The sequence below is a fragment of the Haliotis cracherodii genome, unplaced genomic scaffold (assembly GCF_022045235.1).
Source record: "Haliotis cracherodii isolate W230 unplaced genomic scaffold, xgHalCrac1.p SCAF_12, whole genome shotgun sequence".
NCBI lineage: Eukaryota > Metazoa > Mollusca > Gastropoda > Lepetellida > Haliotidae > Haliotis > Haliotis cracherodii.
Window position 1 is genome coordinate 27,253,772 of NW_027266267.1, and position 20,589 is coordinate 27,274,360.

The 20,589-nt window shown below is 38.1% G+C and overlaps 1 protein-coding gene and 1 long non-coding RNA gene across 2 annotated transcripts; both read left to right on the forward strand.

The window, feature by feature from the left end:
- Positions 1-1,006: 1,006 nt before the first annotated feature.
- Positions 1,007-5,070, forward strand: LOC139457741 (uncharacterized). Its single transcript, XR_011652626.1, has 4 exons — positions 1,007-1,104; positions 2,062-2,258; positions 3,817-3,920; positions 4,878-5,070. It is a non-coding gene; the product is annotated as an uncharacterized lncRNA (long non-coding RNA).
- Positions 5,071-8,254: 3,184 nt separating this feature from the next.
- Positions 8,255-17,739, forward strand: LOC139457742 (uncharacterized). Its single transcript, XM_071239092.1, has 6 exons — positions 8,255-8,294; positions 13,483-13,556; positions 14,724-15,029; positions 15,996-16,114; positions 16,732-16,900; positions 17,630-17,739. Exons 1-6 carry the CDS (start codon positions 8,284-8,286, stop codon positions 17,737-17,739), a joined length of 789 nt encoding a protein of 262 aa, XP_071095193.1. The 5' UTR covers positions 8,255-8,283.
- Positions 17,740-20,589: the final 2,850 nt, after the last annotated feature.

Below are 20,589 nucleotides of genomic sequence, written 5' to 3' on the forward strand. Positions count from 1 at the left end.
GGGAATGGAACCCGGGTCTTCGGCGTGACGAGCGAACGCTTTAACCCCCACCCCCATAGAAAAAATTACCTTGATCATAGCTGTGTGTAGGTTGGCTACTGGGCATGTTTGTGGTCGACTAGCTGAAGTGAGTGACCTCTGTTGCATCGCTATTGGCGACACATGAACAATTATGTGAATAGTTAACGTTAGTTATTCAAAGAGTATCTACCGCATCCGTGTAGTGGGTAAAGAGTCTGCCCGGAGAGTAACCACCCCCGCCCAAGATCGCTACATCCGACTGCGCCACCTTCGTGAAAGGACGACCACAGCCATCTCAACCTCATCGCAAATACCCGGCCTGCGCAGAATCTCCAACCAGACCGTACGAAACCGTTTAAGAGTAGCAGGTCTACTAACAAGACGTCCTGTTCGACGCGTCATATTGAGTCGACAACATCGTCAACAACGACTGCATTGGTGTCGTCAACACAGGGTATGGCCTCAACCGCGATGGAGAGATGTCAGGCAATGCGACGAATCATGAGAACATTACGCCGGAAACTGCGTACAGGAAGTGGTCAGGTTTGGCTGGAGTAGCGTTATGTTCTCTCCACAACATTTTGGCACAATACCGTGTACGGTTACTCGTATAAATGTATTTTTATTCCTCACACAAATCTGGCTTTGCGTTTCTTTTTTTGAAGAGTATATATGAGGAATGGTACATTGCAGTAGTTTAATTATAAAAAAAATATGTTGAATATTTCTGAGTGCTGCAGTAAACGACGAAAAAAGCATGTGTTCTAAATTCTCTTCCTTCTAGCAATTGGTGTGTCCTTTTTTGTAATATTTTAAAAGTCTCCAAATCATGTTTTGTTAATATTGCTGCGATTATCAAGTTAGATTTAATAATAATGATGTTGTGTGTATTGTGTACATGATAACATACGCAATTGGTGAGTGTGTTGGATCTAACGCTGCTTTATACAGTACTTCAGTTATACCACGGCGTGTCTAGGTTCTACTACACCAAATCAGTACCAGTTTGGATAGTGCGGTTTTCGTAGGGAGCCTTCAGTGCAGATCGAGAGATATCTGCAGGCTGTGATTGGAGGATATTCTGTAAGATTTTTATGTCTTTCAAATGTACATCCATCCAGTTATTAAAACTGACCATGTTTTTCTATATTTAGTACTGTCTTTTTCAACATGATGACTTATGCTGAATGTGACCACAGCTATTTTCAAGTAGGTGACATTTGGTGCGAAACTGGGGGTGGTGTGTTTAGCTTCCGGTACTCGGAAAAGGAGCTGACTAAGCTAGTCATTTTTATTTTTTTTATTGCTGCTCTAAGGCCAAACTGTGCACACACGTACAGGTAATAGCTGTTGAATGCTTAGTTATTTTTAAAAAAATCATAACGTTACTATAGAAGTCTATGGGAAAACATTTGGTTGTGTGTAACCTGTAGGGTGAGTGCACATTTCAGTAATTCATACTTTACATGCTTTTCTGTTTATATTTCACCATGGATACACCATGGAGGCAAATTTAAAAATAATGACAGTGAAGTTGGGGACATTTTGGGTTGAATGGAGCATTTGGATGGGCTGGAAATGAATGTTGCTTCGTATTGTGGTCTAACTCAGCACGAACCCCCCAGGGTACCTCTGTCCAACAAACCCTCCTCCTGCCTTCTGAATTTGTTGAAACTGATGAATTTGACAACAAATTAGGATAAAGTCACCACTGCCACAACAATTTCTGCCTTGTGTCAATCGCTTGCCAGTCAAGTTACGCGATGCCGTTATCTTGAATATGAAGCATGTACACTGCTGACAGCAGAATATGTCAAACATCCCCTTATTTATAGTAAACAATGTAGCATACCAATATGTCTTTCTGTTAGGTGCTCTTGTGTGAATGAATGATGCTATTTTTCTATTAAGTTTCTTAAAACAGACTTATTTTTCACTCATATAACTTTCAAATAATTATTTTGTCCCCTCAAGAACTGACTCCTGGCTGTTATATCCAAACTGGTTTGCCATTTGATATTGTCTGAACACTTTTTTCAGCTTTTCACATGCCTGATGTTGACTGGGGAGGTATATGTGCACTCACGCAGAAGAAGTAGGAGTTTCGACATCATATTTGGCATTTGGAGAAGCTGATCCGAAGTCCGGTGTTGGCAGTGTGTGATCGACAACCCTTGTTTTGCCTCGCTGCGCTTTATTACCTTGTAGAAGTTGTGGAACTTGGACATGTAGGTACAGTAAGTACATTTAAGAACCCCAGTCCACTTGAGGCCCCTCTGTTGCTCACTATCAAGTGCCATAATAAGATCACCCTCATGCACTAGACATTTCTGACAGTGCTCCCTTAATGCCTCATTGTGCAGTTTTTTAGTTTGCAAACATGAAGTAAGGGCTATACACCAGTCCCAGAACCTGCTTAGATGAAAATAATATCCACTGGCTCTTTTGGAATGTAACATTATGGTTCTGAAATCATCTTTAAAGAATGTGATAGTGTTCGACAAAACTAAATTATCTCCCCTGTTCAGTAAAATGCATTGTATCTTTCATTCCCCTATAAACCCATAAATTATTGGAGAGAAACACTATTTTAAGCTGGTATTGCATGACACTGTTAATTGTGAATAAAAAGAATTACATTTATGTCAGGATAAGCTGTACATTTTCAAAATTATATGGAATTTTAACTTTGTTTCATTGAAACTGGCAAATAACTGAAATAAGCAAGTTTAGCCACCTTGAAACATTAAACAGTAAGAATGTTTGATGTCCTGTGAGTATTTTAAAGTCTTAACTAAATAAATCAATAGAGTTAAGTGTAATTTCCTTCCATGTTGTGGTTTCAACAAGCTTTTTTCTACTTGAGGGTCCATTTCAATTTCTCGGCTTTAATAGGCGGTATGGTTCACTGGTCAGTGTTTGAGATTGCTGTTAACAATGCACCCCTTTACTTCCTATTTTCTGGTAAAGTTCATTATCCAGCCTTACATATATGATGACTTTAAAGCTGCTTAATGTGTCCCTTGCTTATTGTTGGCCTGAATTCCATGCTCTCTGTCCAATTTTGAGATTTTTTTCTGATTCCTTTCCATGTGTACTTATGTCATCAGCCTATATCATAGAGGATTATACTTTTCATTTTTGGAGTATATGAAAGCACAAACATTTGTGATAGCCCCTCCATAGATGATTTACCAAATGCTGACAGCCATTTGAGTGTTTAATTATATAAACAATGGTTGGTGTAAGTTCGAGCAATCTCAAACAATATCAATCGCATCATGTCATAAGTGTCAAAACCATATTCCATGAATGTAGCAGACTCTGCTATGTTCTGATGATGTCAGCAAAGGAAGGCAAACAACAGACCACTACTCATTTTTAAATATGTATTGTAACTGGTTTTGAGGTTTAAAGATTTTTTCAATTTTTTTAGTCGAAAAAATATTTTTGGGTGATATGATCTATGCAGCCTCAATCATTTATAGAATTGACCCCTGACCACCATCTTTAATGAAATATAAATGAACTTCCATGGTCAGTGCATGAAAGTAAAAACTTCTTTATTAATACAGAAATACCTTTTGTAAAACATTGATGAAGTGTACATCATTAAACTCTCACAACTCTTTCTGTGCATCAAAACTATGTATTCTGGTGCCATATAGACATGCTGGATAGGAACAAGTAGTGAAGTTTAATCCAATTTCCATTTTTTTTCTGAGAAGCTACATATATATACAATATATAAATCACAGATTTGACAAGTGCAAATATATTCTGATTTGTCTACAGGTTCTACTACACCAAATCAGTACCAGTTTGGATAGTGCGGTTTTCGTAGGGAGCCTTCAGTGCAGATCGAGAGATATCTGCAGGCTGTGATTGGAGGATATTCTGTAAGATTTTTATGTCTTTCAAATGTACATCCATCCAGTTATTAAAACTGACCATGTTTTTCTATATTTAGTACTGTCTTTTTCAACATGATGACTTATGCTGAATGTGACCACAGCTATTTTCAAGTAGGTGACATTTGGTGCGAAACTGGGGGTGGTGTGTTTAGCTTCCGGTACTCGGAAAAGGAGCTGACTAAGCTAGTCATTTTTATTTTTTTTATTGCTGCTCTAAGGCCAAACTGTGCACACACGTACAGGTAATAGCTGTTGAATGCTTAGTTATTTTTAAAAAAATCATAACGTTACTATAGAAGTCTATGGGAAAACATTTGGTTGTGTGTAACCTGTAGGGTGAGTGCACATTTCAGTAATTCATACTTTACATGCTTTTCTGTTTATATTTCACCATGGATACACCATGGAGGCAAATTTAAAAATAATGACAGTGAAGTTGGGGACATTTTGGGTTGAATGGAGCATTTGGATGGGCTGGAAATGAATGTTGCTTCGTATTGTGGTCTAACTCAGCACGAACCCCCCAGGGTACCTCTGTCCAACAAACCCTCCTCCTGCCTTCTGAATTTGTTGAAACTGATGAATTTGACAACAAATTAGGATAAAGTCACCACTGCCACAACAATTTCTGCCTTGTGTCAATCGCTTGCCAGTCAAGTTACGCGATGCCGTTATCTTGAATATGAAGCATGTACACTGCTGACAGCAGAATATGTCAAACATCCCCTTATTTATAGTAAACAATGTAGCATACCAATATGTCTTTCTGTTAGGTGCTCTTGTGTGAATGAATGATGCTATTTTTCTATTAAGTTTCTTAAAACAGACTTATTTTTCACTCATATAACTTTCAAATAATTATTTTGTCCCCTCAAGAACTGACTCCTGGCTGTTATATCCAAACTGGTTTGCCATTTGATATTGTCTGAACACTTTTTTCAGCTTTTCACATGCCTGATGTTGACTGGGGAGGTATATGTGCACTCACGCAGAAGAAGTAGGAGTTTCGACATCATATTTGGCATTTGGAGAAGCTGATCCGAAGTCCGGTGTTGGCAGTGTGTGATCGACAACCCTTGTTTTGCCTCGCTGCGCTTTATTACCTTGTAGAAGTTGTGGAACTTGGACATGTAGGTACAGTAAGTACATTTAAGAACCCCAGTCCACTTGAGGCCCCTCTGTTGCTCACTATCAAGTGCCATAATAAGATCACCCTCATGCACTAGACATTTCTGACAGTGCTCCCTTAATGCCTCATTGTGCAGTTTTTTAGTTTGCAAACATGAAGTAAGGGCTATACACCAGTCCCAGAACCTGCTTAGATGAAAATAATATCCACTGGCTCTTTTGGAATGTAACATTATGGTTCTGAAATCATCTTTAAAGAATGTGATAGTGTTCGACAAAACTAAATTATCTCCCCTGTTCAGTAAAATGCATTGTATCTTTCATTCCCCTATAAACCCATAAATTATTGGAGAGAAACACTATTTTAAGCTGGTATTGCATGACACTGTTAATTGTGAATAAAAAGAATTACATTTATGTCAGGATAAGCTGTACATTTTCAAAATTATATGGAATTTTAACTTTGTTTCATTGAAACTGGCAAATAACTGAAATAAGCAAGTTTAGCCACCTTGAAACATTAAACAGTAAGAATGTTTGATGTCCTGTGAGTATTTTAAAGTCTTAACTAAATAAATCAATAGAGTTAAGTGTAATTTCCTTCCATGTTGTGGTTTCAACAAGCTTTTTTCTACTTGAGGGTCCATTTCAATTTCTCGGCTTTAATAGGCGGTATGGTTCACTGGTCAGTGTTTGAGATTGCTGTTAACAATGCACCCCTTTACTTCCTATTTTCTGGTAAAGTTCATTATCCAGCCTTACATATATGATGACTTTAAAGCTGCTTAATGTGTCCCTTGCTTATTGTTGGCCTGAATTCCATGCTCTCTGTCCAATTTTGAGATTTTTTTCTGATTCCTTTCCATGTGTACTTATGTCATCAGCCTATATCATAGAGGATTATACTTTTCATTTTTGGAGTATATGAAAGCACAAACATTTGTGATAGCCCCTCCATAGATGATTTACCAAATGCTGACAGCCATTTGAGTGTTTAATTATATAAACAATGGTTGGTGTAAGTTCGAGCAATCTCAAACAATATCAATCGCATCATGTCATAAGTGTCAAAACCATATTCCATGAATGTAGCAGACTCTGCTATGTTCTGATGATGTCAGCAAAGGAAGGCAAACAACAGACCACTACTCATTTTTAAATATGTATTGTAACTGGTTTTGAGGTTTAAAGATTTTTTCAATTTTTTTAGTCGAAAAAATATTTTTGGGTGATATGATCTATGCAGCCTCAATCATTTATAGAATTGACCCCTGACCACCATCTTTAATGAAATATAAATGAACTTCCATGGTCAGTGCATGAAAGTAAAAACTTCTTTATTAATACAGAAATACCTTTTGTAAAACATTGATGAAGTGTACATCATTAAACTCTCACAACTCTTTCTGTGCATCAAAACTATGTATTCTGGTGCCATATAGACATGCTGGATAGGAACAAGTAGTGAAGTTTAATCCAATTTCCATTTTTTTTCTGAGAAGCTACATATATATACAATATATAAATCACAGATTTGACAAGTGCAAATATATTCTGATTTGTCTACAGGTTCTACTACACCAAATCAGTACCAGTTTGGATAGTGCGGTTTTCGTAGGGAGCCTTCAGTGCAGATCGAGAGATATCTGCAGGCTGTGATTGGAGGATATTCTGTAAGATTTTTATGTCTTTCAAATGTACATCCATCCAGTTATTAAAACTGACCATGTTTTTCTATATTTAGTACTGTCTTTTTCAACATGATGACTTATGCTGAATGTGACCACAGCTATTTTCAAGTAGGTGACATTTGGTGCGAAACTGGGGGTGGTGTGTTTAGCTTCCGGTACTCGGAAAAGGAGCTGACTAAGCTAGTCATTTTTATTTTTTTTATTGCTGCTCTAAGGCCAAACTGTGCACACACGTACAGGTAATAGCTGTTGAATGCTTAGTTATTTTTAAAAAAATCATAACGTTACTATAGAAGTCTATGGGAAAACATTTGGTTGTGTGTAACCTCTAACGCTGCTTTATACAGTAGTTCAGTTATACCACGGCGTGTCTAACACTGCTTTATACAGTACTTCAGTTATACCACGGAGTGTCTAACACTGCTTTATACAGTACTTCAGTTATACAACAGCGTGTCTAACACTGCTTTATACAGTACTTCAGTTATACCACGGCGGGTCTAACGCTGCTTTATACAGTACTTCAGTTATACCACGGCGTGTCTAACACTGCTTTATACAGTACTTCAGTTATATCACGGCGTGTCTAACACTGCTTTATACAGTACTTCAGTTATATCACGGCGTGTCTAACACTGCTTTATACAGTACTTCAGTTATATCACGGCGTGTCTAACACTGCTTTATACAGTACTTCAGTTATACCACGGCGTGTCTAACACTGCTTTATACAGTACTTCAGTTATATCACGGCGTGTCTAACACTGCTTTATACAGTACTTCAGTTATACCACGGCGTGTCTAACACTGCTTTATACAGTACTTCAGTTATACCACGGCGTGTCTAACGCTGCTTTATACAGTACTTCAGTTATATCACGGCGTGTCTAACACTGCTTTATACAGTACTTCAGTTATATCACGGCGTGTCTAACGCTGCTTTATACAGTACTTCAGTTATATCACGGCGTGTCGGCTTAATATGGGAGGAAACAAGAAGTGATGCGTGACAAACCTAGAAATTTAATTCGAACCCACTATCACAGTTTTCTGTCTTGCCCAAGAGGACGCATCTCTGTAGAGTCACTTTAGAAATAGCGTGGGAGGTGTATGTAACATATACAAGACATACCGGGCATAAGTAATTTAGAATAAAAGATGTGGGAGAGTTTGTGAAATGTTTTTAAATTGATCACTTTTTTGAAAAAAATATGCTCCTTTGAGGTTTTTTCGCCCTCTTCCCTTTTTCTCACAAATAAAATATTATCATATCTAATATTGCAACAGTCACCTTCCTGGTCAGCATGTATATAATTGTAATAGTTAGAAAGGCTATAAAATGACCAGCAAAAGACATTAGACTAGATTTAAAAATCCACTATAACCAATAGAGATTTGAACGTATTGTCCGATATTCTATCATCATTGACATTAATATTTGCCGGACTAAGCAACAGTTAGAGTTATCCCCCCTCCAGAACTTGTTCACAACGGACGTCTGCTACTTGCGCTGAAAGGCCAAGCGGGTGATGTTTCTAAGGTGAGACTGTCAATGTAGGTGATTATACCTTTACTTTTTACTTTTTTCTGTGTGGCTTCTGACCACAGCAACCCATGTTTGTCGAATGAGGAGGAAATATTATTGTGGAACACCGGCAAGCCAGGCTCGGTGACGACTGCATGTCGTCGCACAATCTAGCCTAAATATATAGTATCAAGTCCAGGCTCGATTCTTTACAGACCGCCTTCATATACAGTGTTAGAAATTGGCACTAGTCCTGTAGTCCTTACCAAACTTCCCAATAGTAAAGGTATCATAAGGACTGGTAGATATTTGCCATTTTTAGAGGTTTTGCTATATGTTATCATTATAAGGACTAGTGGACTGAAAGTGTTAGTTTCTACCGCTGATATAGATGACGTATTGCCGAGTGTGGCATGAAACAAAATTCAAACAAACACAAATTGTGCCTCTCGTGCTAGTCATGGTCAATTGGATATGTGTGTAGAGGCCTAAAAAATGTAAAAAAAGGTCTTAATATTGACCTATTGCATTCAGATTTTACTCACAAGTCTGTAATGAAAGAGTTTTAAAAAAAAGCAAAAAAAAGGACTATGGACAAGGGATATGACAAGTATATTGTGTACTACAGCCTGTTTTTAAGGAAGGGGTGTAACTCTAAATGAAATAAGTTGTTGATATTTTATTCTAAAATTACAGTAACTAGGCCAAAAGACTGTCATATCTAACAAATCACATACTCACATGGCAAAGATGCTAATGAGGTTAGGTAGTAGAAATTTTAAGGTTTCATGTGGTTGTTATGGTGATAATATAGTTAAGTCATTCTTCATAAGTCAACACTTACAGTATAACAAAAACAGATATTATTAGAATTATTAGTTTTTATTTGATAAGAATCTACTTAACTTTGAGAATTGTCAGATACCCAGGGAAATACTGTTACAAATCTCTCATATTAGCACCCATTGCATTCAGATTCTTCTCAAACGTTTTAAGTGGGATTTACTATCATGAGCTGAAAGGAAATCTTAGAATTCTGTTAATTGTAGTTTGTTTATAAGCGTTATCCAATTTCTGGTTGAATGGATATGTGTAATAATATTATTAAAAATCTCTCAAAATTAGCATCATTGAACAATGGCATTCAGATTCTTCTGACAAATTTCAAATGTGATTCACAATAATCAGTTGAAAAGGAAATCTTAAAATTCCATTAATTGTAGAATTTAAAGGTGCTGTTTAAGGGATATGTGTAATAGTAAAGTTAACACGCTTTCAAAATTAATGCTTTGGAGGCTTTGAAATTCTGCTCACAAGTTTGAAATGTGAATGTCTAAAATCAGGAAAAAGGAAATGTAGATCTTAAAAGCGTTATGGCAGTTCTGGTTGAGGGGATATGTGTAATAATGTCTCAAAACCTCTCTCAAAATGAATATTATTGACCCATTGCATTCAGTTACTGCTCACAATTTTGATATGTGACATACTATGAGCAGTCAAATGGAAATCTTAAAATTCCATTAAATGTAGATGTTAAAAGTGTTATCCCATTTCTGGTTGGAAGGATATGTGTAATAATATAGCTAAAACTCTCTCAAATTTAGCACTATTGACCCATTGCATTCAGATTCAGCTCAATAGTTTGAAATGTGATTTAACTATCAGCAGCCTAATGAAAATCTTAAACTTCCATTAATTGTAGATGTTAAAAGCATTATCCAACTTCTGGTTGAGGAGATATGTGTAATAATATAGCTAAAACTCTCTCAAAATTAGCACTATTGACCCATTGCATTCAGATTCAGCTCACAAGTTTGAAATGTGATTTACTATCAGCAGCCTAATATAAATATTAAACTTCCATGAATTGAAGATGTTAAAAGCGTTATCCTACTTCTGGTTGAGGGGATATAATGATATAGCTAAAACTCTCTCAAAAGTAGCACTATTGACCCATTGCATTCAGATTCAGCTCACAAATTTGAAATGTGATTTACTATCAGCAGCCTAATATAAATATTAAACTTCCATTAACTGAAGATGTTAAAAGCGTTATGCCACTTCTGGTTGAGGGGATATATGTAATAATATAGCTAAAACTCTCTCAAAATTAGCACTATTGAGCATTGACCCATTGCATTCAGTGATGGATGTTAATTTTGAAGCTTGTTCAGGTTTTCTTGAAACTGCTCATATCTTTAACATTCTTTTATATTAAAATGTTTAAACTGGATTTTATGATTAACTGAAGCAGGAACGGAAATGTCACCGATTCATAGCTCTACTGTAATAAAGAAACGGCCAATTGACGACTGACTGAAAGGTTGTGATATAATATCACGCTGGCCGATAGCCCGGGTGAGTTATAATTGATAAAATGGTTTCATCACATTACTGAATGTACTTCCGATTCACGGAATACTTGGCATTGTGTCCGCCCTCCAGTTCACATAACTGTATTTATTTGTGGCACATTTGGCTGGTTAGAGCCTTTCAGTCGGCATGTCCGCGTGTGTGGACTGCATATGTATCCGTTTACTGTTTGAAACCGAGAAATAGCTTTGAAGGTTTCATACAGGACACAATTCTCCGAATTTTCACAATATTCTGAAATTGAGACACGGAAGTTTGTATGTTCATTTACGCATTCCAAGTCCTTGTAACCAGTCACGACATCCTGCTCTCTTGAACAACACATCTCTCTTCGTAAGTTAATCGAATTTTAATTCCCGGCTTCAGTGTTCTAAATTCCCACACATTTCCCTAGACATACAGTGTGTATGTGATACACTTCTAGTCGTCAGGTTAACACCTCGCTCCTTCAGCAAATCTACAAATCTATGTTTAAAAAATTGTCGTGTGTTTCCCCATCCCATCGCGAACATCATGCTCATATTCAGTGAAGACGGATATTGCTTTAATGAATCAGTGTATGTCATGGTTAAGAACAACAGGCTTTTTTATGGATAATTTTGTTAGAAACTTAGCATCACATCATTTAACAATTTAGATCTATCTTGTGACTGCCACTTGTGAGGCCAATTTTCTCACTTCCTGATTCAGTGAATCATATATTGATAATCATTTATCTGTGTGTATGCCCTTTCCACTGAAAAAACGTGTCACTAAAGTTCTTTAAAATATATAGTTATTTAAAACTTGTTAACGCGGAGTTAATTGTGGTGTGTCCGAAAGATATGATAGGCAGTTTATAGGCAGCACTGATTTAAAGGGATTACGTAGTCACTTTCTGTTATTCAGCTGTTATTCTAATTATGACCGCCTCCCAGGTTTAGGTGATAGGGCGTCTGTGGTCGGTGATTCGATCCCCAGCCATAGTTTTTGTTGTTACAATGCCAGGCGCTCGGCATTAAGGGGATAAAACTAGGATTGGTGGGCTCGGAGTCAGCATACTGTATCTGAGTGGGGTATCCATGTTATACTGCAGCATAGTATCTCAATGGGCAAGCACTATATCTATAACACTGACATTAGTCACGATTAGTACACACATATAGTGCAATAATCCTGAACGCGACTTTAAACACCATTACACCCCACCTCATCCGCTGTTTAGACTGTTCAGGACATGATAAATATTTGCAATATATTAAAGGAACATTATAACTCAAATAACTTTATAGTGAGGGAGTATGGTTTTACGCTGCTTTTAGCAATATTCCAGCAATATCACGACAGGGGACACTAGAAATGGGCTTCACCCATTTGTACTTAAGTGGGGAATCGAACCCGGGCATTCGGCGTGACGAGCAAAACGCTCTAGTCACTGGGCTACACCACCGCCCCTTAAATCATTTGGCTGGTAATATTGACTTATCTGATGACAACTTTTTCGATTCTGACCTCGATCAACTAATTGCTAAAAACGACACTAATTAATGAATGGTATAACAATACCCGGTACAGTTGTGGGTCGATATTTACCTGTATCCATAATGTGTTATATCTTACCAATAGAACCATAATGCTATGTAACCAGTGGTAGAAACTAACAGTTTTAGTCCACTAGTCCTAAAATGATAACATGTACCAAAACTTCTACTAGTCCTCATGATCCCTTAATTATTGGGCAGTAATTGGCAAGGACTATAGGACGGTGCCAATTTCTAACGCTGAATGTATTATCTCAGAACGCAAAATTGACAACTGACATTTTTATAGGCTGATAATTATTGTTTGACGGGCATTTCTTAGAAGATGTCGGATGACAAAGTAGACACAATCTATGTAAGCAGCTTCTGAGCAATTGACTTCATGTATAATGGTTTCCTCGTCATGTGTTCGCTGTCCATCAGGGGGCACAGGTGGCCCAGTCGTCTTAGGCGCCGCGATTCGCTGTGCAGAGTTGCGTCCTTTGGGCACGCCAGAAACCTATGATTTTGGGTTCGAATCGTGGATCGATCCGATTATGTTTCTAGGTTTGTCAGCACCACACCCGTGCACGTTGGTTTCACCGAAGTGGTAAACGTCTGAGACCTGCATCACTTCGGGCTTTCCTCCCACACGCCGTGATATAACTGGAATACTGTCAAAAGCGGGGTTTAAACTCAGCTCACCCACTCACTCTGTCCATCATGTTGTTACCTTATTACCCTTCTGTTGTCGATATTTAACCTGCTCATGTTAATCTCTCTCATTTATGCAAATTATCGTCACTGTTTATCCTTCACCTATTATAAATAATTCTGTACCATGTACAGTCTTGCTTGACAAAGGTATAAGGATCTATACCGAAACGTCGCTATTACATTATGATAAGATAATTATTGCATAACATTTCTTGCAAATTCCTGCAAATCGGTGCAACTGATTGTATCGACAGTCACATCTCCCATCAATCAACTCTGTTGAACAAACATACAAGCATTGACTATACTTTCCGAAGACAGTTTGATTTAATGACGCACTCGAAGGTCGTATATATGTCATTTAAGGTGAAGACACACGACATCATGATGTATCTACTGTATCTGTATGTTTTAAAGGAAACACATATCAGTGTATGTGTATAACTTCCACCTGCATTATACATTCATGATAATCAATATAATTGCTATTCCATTGCCATTGCGAACGTTTTCGCATGTATCTTCACAAATATACTATAAAAGTCTGTTAGGATATACAAGAATTCATTCAAGGTTAGAACATATATTTTGTCATGTGTTTTTTTTTCTCCTAGGGCGGAGTGTAGGATGAATATGATCCCCTCACTGACACATGTTCTTGTGATGGTTCTTGCATTACAAGTGGAAGGTGAGGGTGTTAACCTTCTATTGTTCCTACAGTTGGAGACATTTCATGTAATGAATGCGTTCGTCCAAAGAATTTATTAGGTTTCATAAAGCTTCATAATGTTTTTTCTCTAACTACAGAGGCAGGTAGGATTTTAAAATGTATTTATTTATAAAAAACAAAAAGCACTGACCCAGGTTCAATATAAAACAGTAGATTTTCATCAGAAGGTCATCTGTTATCAATGCTCGTATGGCCACCATTAAAGTCCGAAACTGGTTGGCAGCGTCGTTCAATGGAAGCAATCAGATCCCGAATTGCGGGCAAGGGAATGTACATGTTCACCAACACTGACTGCAGTGCTTGTGTCAACTGTCGGAGGTTCTGTGGTTGTTAGCAACCCATGCATCCCTAAAATCGTGTGGTCAGGCTCGCTGACTTGGTTGATGCGTATCGTATCCCAATTGCGTGGATCGATGCTCCTAATGTCAGTCACAGGATTGTCTGGTCCAGATTCGATAGTTTACAGACCGCCGTCTTATAGTTGGAATATTGCTGAGTGCGGCGTTAAACAACAAATAAACAAACAAACAAAAACTGGCATGAATCACAGTCGCTGATTCAGTGCACCCCATAAATGTTCGATTGGGTTTAAACCTGGAGACCCGGAGGGCCATGGCACGACCTGGATGTTGTGATTCCTGAAAAAAGGCTGTTGCACGTAATGTTATCAAGCACTGTTTAATAAAGGTGTATTATTATCAAACGGCTGATCTCTTCACATTGAGAGTAATACATATATTATCGTATTTTGTTCCCGTAATGCAAAGTTATCTTGTTAATTAGATGTATCTTACATTTATCAAATATCACTATAGGTATATAGACTAATCGGTTATTGTTATTACAAATACGTCTGAGCCATTACGTTCCACACCTTCAAGCACATGTTCATACTCAAATGCAAGAGTATCTCAGATCATATTATCACACACCGTGTTGGGAATTTCGAAGCATACTTCTGGTGAAATGACTGTTCAAACTCAAACGAAAACAAAATATGATGCATGATTTTCCTGTTTACCCAACCACCCATGACAGCAACATGAAGCTACCCTGTACTGCCATATGATTATTTTCATCAGTAAAATTTGCCTTTGAGCATAACCATGACTGCAATGTTCACAGACGCAGCAGAAACAAGTACATCCTGCCCTGAAGCTTCATGCATTGGTCAGGCTATCAACATCACCTGTGACATCGCGGGGGTATACCAGTCTATAGGGTGGTCCCGGCCGGATCATATTGAAGTGGTAACATGCCTGCGGAATCCTGATAGATGCTATGTAAACACTCAGAATTATGAGGTGGTGTTACGCTCTGATGAAAAACACATACTTCGCATCAAGAACTTCACGACACTTGATTCAGGTACCTGGATTTGTCGTGATGGCACAGACCCACTCAGGAAGACTTGTCACGTGACTACATATGGTAAGCTGAAAACTTAAACTGATCTTGTTGTCATGGATTGCGTATTGATACAGATTATAGTCTTGACACGATAGACCAGTGGGATAATTGTATATTGAATTGTTAAACGATGTTGGAGATAACTGAATTTAGCAAATCTGTGCGCATGAATATGCTAAATACAATGTCACCTCTGGGTTGCTTTAGTGTACAATGAAACTCATTGCATTGAAGCATGGAACATGTATAACCCTTTAAAACAATGTGTGCCTTCATTTAAAGATGCTAGGCTGGGGCAGTGCCTTGTCTCTCTGTCACCTCAAATGTTGGTGTATGTCAGTCTTTCAGTTGACGCCCATGATTATCCTCATTGTGAAATCAAATTTTTACCAGGTAGCCAGTGGTAAAATCAAGAAGTCAAGCCAGTATTAATTGTAGGTAGCCAAAAGCATTTCAAATGATCTTTTATCAAATAACTATTATAATATGGACAAGTCATAGCACTAGTTTTGGAATTGTATATTAGTGGAACCTGTATTTGAGTTTTGTTACTTGTGACTCGGGCAATAATGCAATTTATGTTACCAGGTTATATAGGTATAGTCTTGCTTATCCAATGAACAATTGTGAACTGAAATATAATACTAATACCATTAATATTTTTGTATTTCTGTTCATTATCGACTTTAGGAGGAATTATTTGCCAGTACAATTATTAATTAGTAGATATTTCTTTCCAAGATCAGCTGTTATTTCTTTTTGTGTCTACATACATGTTGCAATAGAATTTAATCGCCACAAGATGCTTTTCAGGGTAGCCATTTGGCAACCTCGGAATTTTAGACAGTAGACAAATTGAAATTTAGGTCGCATTGGCTACCGTACTAGTGGCAACTTTGAGGCCTGAAATGTTTCTTTGAAGTGATATCTTCCAGATATGTTTAACCTGTATTGATTGTATTGGATTGCCTAATACGTATGTTTCAGAGGACCTAGGGGATGCTGTATCAGGACTCAAAGTTAACTGTGAACCACTTCTAGCTGATACGTTTCGTTTTGCGGACGTATGTACTGGATTAAGCGCAGACCCACGAGTTAACGTCACGGTGAGCAACCCGTGACACGTGTTTTGCATCATACTCCCGAATGTTTACAGTTATGCTGTATTACATTTCACACTCCAGAAAATTTGGATTCTATTATAGCCTTATTTGTTTTTTTCGATTAAAGATCAATACCCATGAACGTATTATAAATGTAACAATGAATGTAGACAGGTATAATTGTATTTAGTGACGTAAGAAACGATAGATGTTAATTGTGCCACGTGATATTATTTGTTTACAGTATCATGTGTGTGTCGAAAGAGCCGAACAAAGCTGGTGGTCAAAATGTGTATTGGTCCTTCATAGTGATTGAGTGAGTTTAGTTTAGCTCCACTTTGGACAGTATTTCAGTTATATCATGGCGTGTCAACTTGATGTAGCAGGAAATCCCGAAGTGATGCAGGTCTTAGAAGTATAATTATTTTATACTACTTTGGTGAAACCCACGAGAACGCATATGGTGCTGACAAGATAGTGATGACAGCAATGCTAAAAATATATTATCAACTCACTCATAGTTAACGTTTATCCATCAATTGATGGAGAAAGATATAAAACGGATTTTGCAGCGTTAAACAATATTTTTACGCTGTCAGTACATTAATTTCTATTTTCAGTTGAAAATCTACGAAGCTGAACATACATATGATGAGTTGGCTGGCGATGTTTCCATTCCAGTAAACGATGTAGCCCAAAATGTCACTGTAACATGTTCTGTGATTGGTCCGGGAACAAACTGCCTTGACCTACACCAACGACAACAGACAGCAATATGTTCACGCCCTGGTAATAAATAAACGTTAAACCTTGTATTCTGTAGACAAAGTTTATTTGCCTTGCCAAGCTTGTGGAGTGCGCCGTATTGGTGTAAACGTTTAAGAGTGTAAGTTGGCTGACATTTGAGTTTATTGGGAATAGTTCAACTGTTGAAAGGCGAGGCCTATTTGTCACACATGGACGAATGCATCTCCTGTCATCAGCCTCTTACATGGCAGATTATAATTGAATGGGCCGTTTTTGCTTACAGAAACAACATAAAGACTATTATATTTATTTACATATTGACATTATTTTTTTTTATTAAAAGCAATGTTTATGGAAATGAGATTTATTTTTTACCTGGAGATATAATCATAATATTTATACGCAGAATCAACAGAAAATTAACACTTTTTTTATATAACTAAAACGTAGCGTTTTGAAGAATTGCTACCATAAGTTAACATGAAAAATCAAGTTGGCTTACATTTTATTTGGTATTACTTTGTGGATGCATGCACTTATCACGCGAGTGTGGGGGGAGGGGGGTAATTTTGGAGAGAATGAGTGAGTTGAGTTCTATGCCACTTTCAGCGTTATCCAGCAATATCACGGCGGTGGGACACCAGGAACACAGTGGGGGAAAGGAATCCGGTTCTTTGGCGTGACGAGCGAACGGTACAACCGCTTCCCTACGTCCCCTAATATTTTGAGGAATTGTTACCATTACAAAATCCGCTTTTTTCCTAATTGTAGGTAAACCTGCATTAATGCGTGACAGTTCGACTGCATGTGAAGAGGAACCCACGTTGGGTGGTGGAGTGGTCATCGCTATTGGTGTGATGCTGGCTGTTGGAGTCCTGTGAATTAGTTTGGCATACCACTTCAGATTGAAGATCAGATGACTTGATTAACAACAGCGTGAGAATCAACACTACTCCTTGTACTAGAGACAATAAAGTCTCTTTAAAAATAGCATCTTGTTAAACTTGTCTCTCCTCAGGGATACATACCTACATAGACGAGTGAGTGAGTGAGAGTAATTCAGTTACATCACGGTGTGGCAGCTGGATTTGGGAGGAAAGCCTGATGTGAATCCTGTCTTAGACGTTAGCAATTGAAATGTTCGAAAAGAACATTTTACGATTTACGAGACATTAGGTATTATGTGTCATGAATTCTGTACGATTTATGCAACTTTAGTTACTGTATACGTTTCACCATAATCCTGTTAAAAAAAAATTGCACAAGAAAAGGGTTTTCTGATGACCTAAACGAGGCCCCGTATATTATTTGAATAAAGCCGTATGTGACGCTGATATTAGTCCATAAGCAAAGATGCCTCTAACCAGTGATCAATACGACCATCTTAACACACAGCACGAAATTCCTTGTTTGGTTTGTTAGTTGTTTAACGCCGCACTCAGCAAAATTCCAGCTATGATGACGGCGGTCTGTAAATAATCGAGTCTGGACCTGACAATCCAGTGATTGGCATCATGAGCATCAATCCACGCAATTGGGATAAGATGACATGCATCAACCAAGTCAGCGATCCTGACCACCCGATCCCGTAAGTCGCCTTTTCCGACAAGCAAAGTCGCCTTTTACGGCAATAAAGGTTGCTGAAGACCTATTCTACCCCGGATCTTCACTTGTCGAAATGGCTAGTAACAGTTGTACTTCGAAGTTCTGGGGATGATCGAATACATGTCGAAATATCCGCAGTATGGCACAACAGAGGTTATGATGATAGTGCTGACAGCGCTAATATATTTTTGGATTATGCAGGGACAATAATGTTTCCTCGTTATAAACGATATATCGAGTGTTCAACGTGTAAATGACACAGGTGGCCCAGTCGTCTAAGGCACCGCGATGCGCTGTGCAGAGTTGCGTCCCTTGGGCACTCCGGAAACCTATGTGGGTTCGAATCCCGGGCTCTCTCCGATTAGGTTTATAAGCACCATACTGGTGCTCATGGGTTTCACGAAAGTGGTGAACATAGGAAAACTGCGTCACTTCGGGTTTTCCTTCTACATTGAGCTGACACGCTGTGATATAACTGGAATACTATTAGTAAAACTCACTCCTTCAACATGTGTTAGCGACGGTATTTGTCAGACAACTTATATTAGTGTCTCCATGCCACAACCTTTAAAGAACAATCGAGCATGCTATTTCTACCAAGAGTGTCACGCAACGCTTGCTGTTGTTTTATCATGGTTCCAACATTCATGGCCTCATCAGTAAAACTTTCAAAAGTTTTTATGTGTAGGACATTTCCAAATGTGACGCATCAGTGACAAAAATGATGTCCGATGCAATTCCCTATATTGACTTATACTTTGTGTTCCCGTATTTTTTCAGGTGAATAATTGACTTGCCTTTGCATGTGTTTGTGACGGGCTTGTGACACCTGGTGTCATCACTATTTGATAGTGATTGATAAACACATGCTTATGCTGGGAATCGTACATTGGACACTGCTTTCGGCAGTAATTCTTATTAATATAGAAATATCTTTGAGGCTTTTATTCATGTTTATATACAACTTACGGGCTAAAACAATTCAACAAATTGCTTTCAAATAACGCCAATGCAAATATTGCTTTACGACGCTGTGGGTAATAATCAATCACTGCTGGGGACACAAAAAATGAACGTCTTGACAATGCCGGAAACAAAATAACTTGTCATTATGTTTAACAATACTGAATGAACTTTTCACTGGACTAGCTGGTTCTTCTGAAAATAAGTGTCTTCAGGTCCTTCTTGAAGACTGTATATCTTGAATAGCGGACCGAAAATATATTCTGAACAAAAATATCAAGTGAGGAATCGAACCCGGTCTTTCAGTTGACATTCCACCGTGTTACCCACCAGGCCACCCCACCCGGTAGCATGCTGTACGATGATGGGAGCACAACATTATATATATATATATATATATATATATATATATATATATATACTCGTCAGCATTAGATTCATGACCCAGTAGCAAATGCTGTAATGTACACATAGCTTGTGAAATCCCACCCGAGACATCAACACAGCATGCACACGTATGGCAGGCTCTGTGCCTCTGTGAGTGGAACTAGTGAGGACGTAATTTCCGCTTTACAATGTCGTGTAGATGATTATTGTGTGTTGTTTTAGAATTGCTGCTGGGTGGTCTATTTGTGTCTCTTGGTCGCATCTACATACTGTTGAGTGTCACACTGTCGCTTAGATTGGGGTGTGACAGGTAAAGTATTTTTTTGATGACTTGTGTAATCACAGGACACCCGATGTTCAGTTATTTCCCTTAAAGGTACCAGGATTCGCTGGTGGTAGGTTCTGCTCCAGCTCCAATTCCTGAGCCTTGGTTTATCCGGGATGGAGTTGACAAACTGATAACGTCTACTTCGGGTTCTTCTCCAACTTTGAGTTGACACGTAGGGATATATTCTCTGCATACAAAAGAAACGCAAAGTGATTTTAGATGTATATTTCATAGATCATATAAATAATCAACAGATGGTAATCGATTGTTCAAAATTGGCACACCCCATTGTCATTGCCCCAGGTTCTATAAGGCACCCATGGAACAGTAGATTTCCAAGATGAAGGTCCTCTGTTCTCAATATATCTCAATAATATCTACCATTGCAGTCCAAAATTGACTGACATCGTCGTCCCATGGAAGCAATAAGATCCCGAATTGTGGCCTG